At 42.9% G+C, this 9,217-nt stretch overlaps 1 protein-coding gene across 1 annotated transcript; it reads right to left on the minus strand.

Moving 5' to 3' along the window:
- Positions 1–637: 637 nt before the first annotated feature.
- Positions 638–2,845, minus strand: LOC120964181 (uncharacterized). The gene is made up of 2 exons (XM_040388595.3): positions 2,394–2,845; positions 638–1,644 (listed from the first exon to the last, which is right to left on the minus strand). The coding sequence occupies exons 1-2, from the start codon at positions 2,742–2,744 to the stop codon at positions 832–834; spliced, it is 1,164 nt and encodes a 387-aa protein (XP_040244529.2). The 5' UTR covers positions 2,745–2,845; the 3' UTR covers positions 638–831.
- Positions 2,846–9,217: the final 6,372 nt, after the last annotated feature.

Consider the following 9,217-nt stretch of genomic DNA (forward strand, 5'->3'; position numbering starts at 1 on the left):
TGCTGAGAGAGGGTCCATGTGATGCTAAACGATCAGGCTATGGGTACTTACTTCAGATAGAACTATTTACTTACAATTTATGTCTTTCACCTGTTTCTTTTCGATTGATATGTTATAGCTAGCTCTTTGGATTGTTTGTGAGCATGCGAGTATATTCAAAATACTCACCTGCCTTTTCATGCTAGATGATGAAGATGTCGTAGCTAAAGATTCCGTGAGTGCGAACTAGGATGTGACCCAATGGTGTCCCTTTCAATTGGAGTCCCGCCATCGTCATGCTTTTCCGTTGTGTTATACCGCTTCCTGTACTAGTTTTTGAGGCCGGGTTGTTTGAAAAAAATAAGGTATAGAGTGTCGCCACACGAGTAGTGCTGCCTTGCTTCACAAGAGTATTGTAAACTTAATACTTTGTATCCATAGTACTTCAATGAATCGTGGTTTATTCTGTATTAAGCTATATCGTGTTCAGACATTGATCTCTGGGCTGGAAGGTGGGGCGTCTGTCTCGTTGAGCCGGGTACCACATTCTTTCATCAGTTTTCAAGAACCAAATGCCTAGCATACGCAATTCCATAAACCAGCCGCACAAAATAAACAAATAAACCACTCACGGTAAAAATTGACCACATTTCGCCCATCACAATGATCAGACACCATATATCATATATGTATATTGGAGTATATGGAACTCTATTGGAGTACATGGAACTCTTTTAATAGCTAGCACAAAAGCTAGCACCACAGTTAAAAAGCAGTACAACAGAATATCCATATAGTTTCTACTATATTGTTTCCACAGGCCACAGAGACACAAGTGCGACCGTGCTCTTATCACATCAATGACTTGAGTGATCGGGCTTTCAAAGGCTTCTTCCCCCTCTTCTTCGATGTGTTCTTGCTCACCTTAATGTTTTCGCCATTGTAGTCAGGCGAGTCTTCATCGTTGCTGCCATCGTCGTAGCTAGCGATTGTGACATCAGTGCAATCGTCGGACCTAGCCTTGTCAATGTATTCTGACTCCGACGCGACTTGATTTTCTTCGTCAGCAACTCCAACCAGACCTGCACTAAAATCGACGTGGTGTTCAGGCGACACCTCCTCTTTCTGTTCAATAGGTTCTGGCAAACTGCTTGATCCGCGTTGCCTCTTGGTGTTGCCTGACGGGCCGAACCCATCATAGTAGTAGAACCCTAGTCCCAAGTCACGGTGGGCAGTGATCCTCTTGCTATGAGCTGGCTTCAAGATGGCACGAGGCTTCTGGTGAGAGTGGTGCAAGCAGTACGAGTTGGGCTGGCTCGCGGTCCGCCCGCAGAACCGCCTTTCATTCTGCTTGCATGGCCATCCTCCTCTGGCAGCATCACTCTCATCTGCCTCCACCTTCCCCTTCCCTTTTGTCTCTTGCTTGCTCTTGTTCTTCTCTTCCTCACCCTTCGTCGTGGTGCTCTTGTTTTTCTCAGAGTTCTTCTCCACGATACGCGGTTCCAAGATGATGTCATCGAGCATGTCAACGGCCATCTCCTCTTTTTCCTCAATAGAGTCGGCACAGGTGGTGGCTGGGAAATGATACCTAGATCCCCAGGGATGGTGTTTGGGAAGGCTAGGAAGGCCATCCCAGAAGTAAGTTTCCTTGAAGTGCTTGTCATCCTGAAAAACATGAAAATTGAAAAATTAAAAAAATGAGCCTCTCGTCAAGAAAAGAGATATACAATAATGAAAAATAATGCTGAGTTATAGGGGGCTGCAGTGAAGGAAGTACATGACAGCAGGCAAAGTGTTGGTGGAGGTTGATCTGAATTGTAGGTTTAGGTGCCCTGTGGTTAGGTCAAAACTTTTGTTACTGTTGTTTTTTTGTCTTTGCTGTCAGCATTTTGCGGCAGCTAAACTCTTTTCTTGTTGCATTTGGATACTCATGCTGGTGCACCTTGGTTTTGTTTCATTATCGTTAGATTGTGGAACCTGATCCTTTGTGAGGATGGTATGAAAAAAAGCAAAAATCGGAAAATACATGCATTTCGATCCACACATGTACATGTAAGTGAAATAGGGTGGATGCACGTAGGTACGGCTCGCATCGTTTCCAACCCTTGCAGGCACGCCGCCGCCGGCTGGCTGGCCGCAGATTACCGCGCCTGCAGAAACAAGCAAGCAAACGCGAGGGGCGCGGAGGGATGGAAACCCTAGCAGGGACGTGTCCGGGCGGACGGCCAGACCCGCGCGCGAGTAGCAGCGGCCGGATAGGCAACCTCGGCAGAGGAGATCTAGCAAGGGATCAAGGGGGGTCGCACGCTGCTGTACAGGGACCGGCGGCCGGCGGCGCGGAAATGGGCAATACATCCAAGATGCAGGATACGGCAAGCGCTACGAGCATGCATCGAGTGGGGCAAGAAAATTACCTCGGGATCTTGGATGCCGAGTTGGTCCATCAGGTCCGCTACCGCCATGTTCGTCACGCAGGGCGGCGGGCCGCCGCCGTCGGCTGGCCGGAGCGGAGGCAGATTGGGTCGGGGCGGCTGGGAGGAGGAGGCGGCGGAGGGGGCGACGCCGAGCAGGCGGGAGGCGGCCCTGCGGATCCGCATGTCTGGCGCCGGAGGGACGGAGAACGAGGGGAGCTCTCGGGATCTGGAGGGTGGCGCTGGCGAGGTAGGGTTTGGGATTTGGGCAAGAGGCAGGACTAACTGAGACGAAGGCAGGACACGCGAAGACCAGGGTGAGGTGGACGAGGCCCCACTTGTCACTGACGACATCGATTTTGCTGAGAGTGGCGGACAGGGCTTGCTCACATCCGTGCTCCAGCAGGCTTAGCGGCTGTGATTGGTTGTTTGATGGCCCACACCCACACCTTCTCTTCCACGTGTCCCCTGTTCTGACTGAAAAAAAAAACATACCCAAAACCAAAATCAGGGTATACCAAGTTCACACACACAAAAAAAACCTCAGGGTACACCACGAGATGCCTTGCACCCTGTATTCATATCAAATACTCCCTCCGTCCCAAAATTCTTGTTTTAGATTTGTCTAAATACTGATGTATCTAGTTATGTTTTAGTTTTAGAAACATCTGTATCTAGACAAATCTAAAACAAGAATTTTAGGACGGAGGGAGTACAAGTTATAGAATCTGGTAAGTTTTCCAAGCCTAGGACAGTGATCTCCTGTATGTTTTTTCTTTTTGCAAGAAAATTTTCAATCTATTCATCTTCAATCATGGCAATACAATGAACACTAGAAATAATAAAAATTACATCTAGATCCATAGACCACCTAGCGACGACTACAAACATTGAAGCGAGCCGAAGGCGCGCCGCCGTCATCGCCCCTCCTTCGCCGGAGCCGGGCAAAACTTGTTGTAGTAGACAGTCGGGAGGTCGTCGTGCTAAGGCCCCATAGGACCAGCGCAGCAGAACAGCAACCGCCGCCGATGAAGAGTAGCGTAGATCGAAAGAATCCAACCCGAAGAAACACAAACGTAGACGAACTGCGACCAGATCCGAGCAAATCCAGCAAGGACAGATACGCCGGAGACACATCTCCGCACGCCCACCGACGATGCTAGATACACCAACGGTACGGGGGCTAGGCGGGGAGAACCTTATTCCATCTTCAGGGAGCCGCCGCCGTCTCGTCTTCCTGAGCAGTATATAAACCCTAACAAAATTCGAAGAAACGTCTAAAAATAGAGCCCTCCTGCCGGCAAGGGCCAGGATCCACCATGCCGCCATGACCCTAAAGCCACCGGAAACGAGGCGGTCCGATGGCGGCGCCGACGGGAGGTAGAGAAACCCTAAACTTTTCTTGGGAAAGAGTGTCTTATGTTGTATAGTTTCCCTGTTCCTGTATGTTGTGCACTAGAACAAGCCATTTTTTGGCTCAGAGGATAATCATCTCTATAAGAAGCAGCTGCACAGTTGTGAGCCTTTACATCAAGTACCCTAGGAATATGGAAGACCCAAGCTTGAATGTTGGCTGTTGCAGCAAAATAATTTGCAGGTTGGCTTCTAATTTGCCAGTGCAGAGGCACTTGAAGAAGGTTCCTTGAGCCGCTGCCCGAGCTAGTATCACATTGTCCACTAGGAAAGTAATTTGGCTATTAGCGGTGCGAGAAGCAATGTCTGCAGCAACATGTAGGGCTATAGCCTCCACCTGTAGTGGAGATTCGATACTTTTGCCAGTTGCAGAGATTAAGATACCCGTTTCTTCTTCGTTCTCGCTATTCTGCATGTAAATTCCTATTCCTATTTTCCTTGAGTTCTTGTTAGAGTCAGTAGTGTTCTTCTTCCATGCAGTGTCTGTTTAAACCTTGCAACGTGTAATCCAATCATCTGTTTTTAAAGAAGATCCTTGCTTTTGTTTCTATGTAGATTCTGCCCCTACATCCTGGATCATTTCTATTGATGAACCTGCAATATATGCATAGGAAGCTAAATCTTGGCTCTATATTATTGCCTGCCTAGGAGAGTTGGATTTTCTCCCGAAAATGTTATATTCCTGGACTTCCAAATACATCAAAGAAAAGCCATAATGTTATTCAAAGAGGCATGACGGCGGTTGGAAGTTAACAAGGCCTGGATAATAGCAGGGATTTAATCAAAAATTTCCACAAATAATTCAGACTTTATATTCCAAGGTTCAGAGAACCAAGCGGCTTTAGCAAATGGGCAAGTGGAGAATAAATGTATATCATTTTCTTCATGATCACATCTTGCACATTTTTTAATTTGAGAAGAAAATCTACCCGCCCTCATACCTATAGGAATTGCTTTCCTGAGAAGCCTCCATGCGAATGTTTGTATTATGGGTACCATTTCCTTTTCTCCCCATGTCTTACATAAAATTGCTTACACGTGTAGGTACATGTCTAGTTATAGGCTCTCCATGTTCCTGCATACCCTGTAGGCAAGCTTTGTATGCATATTTGGATGTGCATTTTCTGAACCATGTAGCTTACAACATAGGATATCAACCCCTTCCGATTGAATTATAGGTACCTACAGAATGATGTTAGCCGCCTGTTGATCAAAGAGTATGCAAATAAGGTTTGTGTTCCAAACTTTTTGGTTAGGCAGCCAAAGATCCTTAACTTGTGAAGTGTCCAAGTTGGATGATTAGGCGGTCATAGATGGATTCCCAAACAGGACACTAAGGAGTGCTCCACATAGAAGAGTCTCCTTCAATAAGTTGATAAAAGGAATTAGCGTAAAGCAAGTGGCATATTCTTAAGACGAAGGACCAAAAAGAAGATATTGGAATTTTTGAACTAGCTCTCCAGATTGAAGTCGGGAAAATATTTGGATTTGAGAAATCTAGAGTAACCTAACAAGGTTTTTTGCAATCTTCCAAGGTGTTGAAAGAACAAGTCCTCTGTTCATAGCTTGTATGTTCGTGATTCCTAGATCTCCTTCACATTTCGGAACACAAATGTCCTTTGATGCCCTAAGACAAAGCTTTTTGGATGTTGGTTCCTCTTTTATTCCTACCACCAGAAAATCCTAATAATCGTCATGAGCTTTGCAATCAACTTCCTGGAAAATGAAATGTTACACATGTAATACACGGGGATGGAAGCAAAGACAGACTTATTAAGAGTCAATCTAGCTGCATGAGAGGGCTTATTGGCCTTATAACCACTAAGTTTAATATGAAATTTCTCAGCCACAAAGTCATAATCAGTAGATCTATTCTTGGCTGGAAGGATTAAAGGGTGGCCAAGATGAATAGAATTAGCATCGACATCCACGACAGGAAAAATTCTTTTAATTCCTTCCTTAATGTTAACATCAATGTTTGAGCTAAAAATAATACCTAATTTATTCCAGCTAGGAGTTTAACCTGAAAGGTTGCTTTCTATATGATAATATGCACCGTCGGTTGCTGCGCTCCCTGCGGGTAATAGCAAGAGAGTGAAGAACGAACGATCCTGAAGAATATGAAACATCTGAGTAGCTTTAGTAATGGTGGCTTGACCGCAAATTAATAAATCATCTGTAAACAAGAGTGAGTGGATGGGTGGACAACCAAGGCCTAAAGATATGCCTATCAAACGACTTGAGCACATGGCCTCTTGGAGGGATATAGAAAGCTCGTCAATTGCTAGGACAAACCAGTAAGGAGATAATGGGCATCCTTGTCTAACCCCCTACAACTCTGGAAGCGGTCGTAAGACTGGCCATTAATAGTAACAGAAAAAGGAGTTGTAATGCAAGCATAAATCAAATTTATGAAGTGACTATGAAGCCCTTTTCGAAAGAGAGCTTGCATAGTGAAATTCCACTCTATTATATCAAAATCTTTGGCCAAATCTATTTTAAGCATGAAAACAGGGGTTTTCCAAGATTTCAAAGCAAAATAATGGGTTATTTCCTAAGCTACAATGATCTTGTTACTGATTCTCCTACCCTCAATGAAAGCCTGTTGAGATTCATGAATGTAATATGGCAAGTGAGGTTTGAGTCTATTAGCTAGGGTTTTTGCTGTGATTTTGTAAATAACGTTACACAAACTAACAGGTCAAAAATCAGCAGGCACAATAGAGGCCAGTTTTCTTTGGAATGAGTGCTATGAGAGTATCATTTAGATGGGCAGGAAGTATACCTTTTTCATAGTTGACTATGTCATCTCCAATCCAGTCCTAAGTTGTTGTGTAGAAAGCTACACCGAACCCATCTGGTCCTGGTGGTCCATTCCTTCTCATTGCTCTAAGCATTTCCCATATTTCTGTTTTATCAGGAACACTACAGGTGTAATCTCCATCAATGCTTGGGTGCACAGAATGTATATAACCCGCCATGATTAGTGTTAGAGGAAGAAAAGAGTTTTTGATATATTGGATAAAAACATTGGCAATTGCATCTGGTTTGATATGCACCAAACTATTGTCATCTTTTATGGAAGCTATTCTATTATTTCTTCTTCTTCTTTTTGAGAACTGCAGGATGGACAAAACTAGTATTACGATACCCTTTAAAAGCCTAGTGCTCTTTTATGAAGCACCAGTAATACTCTTCATATATAATATGTGGATGCAGCAAGTAGGCGGCGACCAATAGATGATCACGTCCAGACTGCCTGACGCTTGGCACCACGATCCATCACCCGACCTCACCACACCAGATCTAGCTAGTGTCTGCATATGCTAGCCCCTACTACCACCTCCACTGAACGATCATTGATGGCACGCGTTCTGCACCCGTCCATTTTAATGATAGAATAATTAGAATTTCCAAAAATAGTCACAATCATGGCAACTTCATGTACTTATAACTAATTATATAGTTTAATTGTTTCATCTTGTGTTTCATGTGTATCACTATAGTCAGCCTAGTCGTCATTTTTGTTCAATAAGTCTGCGTGTATAGTAAACATCCTTCGGCATGACATTAAGATAATGAAGCAATAATATTCACATATTAGGCCATAAGAGAAAGTGCGCATATTGCTAGAGCACCTAGAAAAGGCCAACAAATAAATGTGACAATGTTTCAATACAAAATCTTTGATACACGACAGTTGAGATATAGTGAAACTTAGATGCGGAATATTTTAGTCATCCAATAACTTGAGGACGAATAAATATATGCATAAGTGGCGTGGATCCTAGAAAAAAATCACTAACGCTGGTTAAAAGATAATCTAATATGAATGTAGGATTTTTTTTAATAGAATGGATGATTCCCCCGATTTCATTAACAAAACCAACATCTCACTACAACCATATATCGCCTCCACCAAGAACCGCACAAAACCTCACCATCTACCAAAAAGGAGAAGAAAACACCAACCAAGCTAACAGAAGCCCAGGTAATTAAAACAACTAGGGAAACTATACCCCCACCAAAGCAGATAAGTCCAGCCCCATACACATCTATCTCGTAACACAAAACAAAAGGAAAAGTCCCCGCACCAAGTCCAATTCTTCCAGACAAACTTTTTCATACGTCTTTTTGATTCGCCACCTTCTACTCTTGGAATCCATGCCGCCTTGCTTGGAAATTTTCACCTGCGACTTGATCCAGGAGCTTTGCATATGACTGTAGGCCCAGTTTTGCGTCCTACATCCCTGCAAGACACTCCAATCATTAATCAAGTAAGATACTCTGATAAGAATAACACTTGGCTCAGAGGGCCATTTTTTCCGTGTGATAACAGGCTCAATTCCGAGCTTTCCAAATACTCCATATAACTCCAGCAACACCAACAAAAAATGTTTCTTCGTAGAACCCATGTTTTCTAACTAAACATATCAGACTTCTTTTTATCCCTTTGGGAAGACCAAAAAAGGAAAGTGTGAACAATGGCACACTAGAGAGAGAAGAATTAACAATCATGAACATTCACAGCAAGATCAAACAGCAAGGGTGACAGGGGATCCTCGTTCCTCAATCCCCGATGAGTTCTAAAGTAAGGGCCCATCTCTCCATGTACTTTAACTACAACTTTTATACCAGAAATGGTTTTCATCATCCAATCATTATATTTATTAGGGAATTTTTTTCATTTTTAATGTTTGAAGAAGAAAAGGCCATTTTACTTTGTCCAAAGCTATTGCAAAATCATTTTTAAAAAGGAACCATGAAGATTTTTTTAGGAAAAGAATTAAGAGTTTCATGTAAAACTACAACTCCTTCCATAATGTATCTATCCTTTTAGAAAGGCAATCTGAGAGGTCCTAATCACACATTTAATAATAGCAATCAATCTATTCACCAAAATCTTAGTGACTATTTTGAAAATGACATTAAGTAAACAAATTTGGGCCTATATTTCTGATGCCTGTCAGCATCACTCCCTTTAGGCAATAAGGAAATCACCCCATAGTTCAGCCTATCAATATCTAAATTATTATCATAAATTCTTCCAAAAGGGCATACAAATCCATTTTAAGTATCTCCCAAAAATGTTGGTAGAATTCAATATTAAAACCATCAGGACCAGTAGTTTTATTTTTCTCCATCCCCAAAATAGCTTCTTTGAGTTCATCCAGGGAAAACTTTTTAGTAAGGAATTTTTGTTCTTCCTCATTCAAAATCTCTACCCCAGTATGATGCATAGTTAAGGATGGCATCTCGGGTTCACCAAAAAGGCTTTTTATAAAACTAGTTATATAATCCTTAAGATTATCCCGACCTTAAATCACCCCCTTATCTTGTACTAATTTTAAGATTTTGTTTTCCCTGTTCCTACCATTTGCTTAGCGTGGTAGTATTTTGAGTTTGAGTCCACA

This window comes from Aegilops tauschii, chromosome 5 (genome assembly GCF_002575655.3).
Source record: "Aegilops tauschii subsp. strangulata cultivar AL8/78 chromosome 5, Aet v6.0, whole genome shotgun sequence".
Taxonomy (NCBI): domain Eukaryota; kingdom Viridiplantae; phylum Streptophyta; class Magnoliopsida; order Poales; family Poaceae; genus Aegilops; species Aegilops tauschii.

Coding starts and splice junctions, on each gene's coding strand:
- LOC120964181 (XM_040388595.3), bottom strand. CDS start 2,744: ATGTCGTCAGTGACAAGTGGGGCCTCGTCCACCTCACCCTGGTCTTCG. Junction 1,645..2,393: donor TCGGCATCCAAGATCCCGAG/GTAATTTTCTTG, acceptor CATGTTTTTCAG/GATGACAAGCACTTCAAGGA.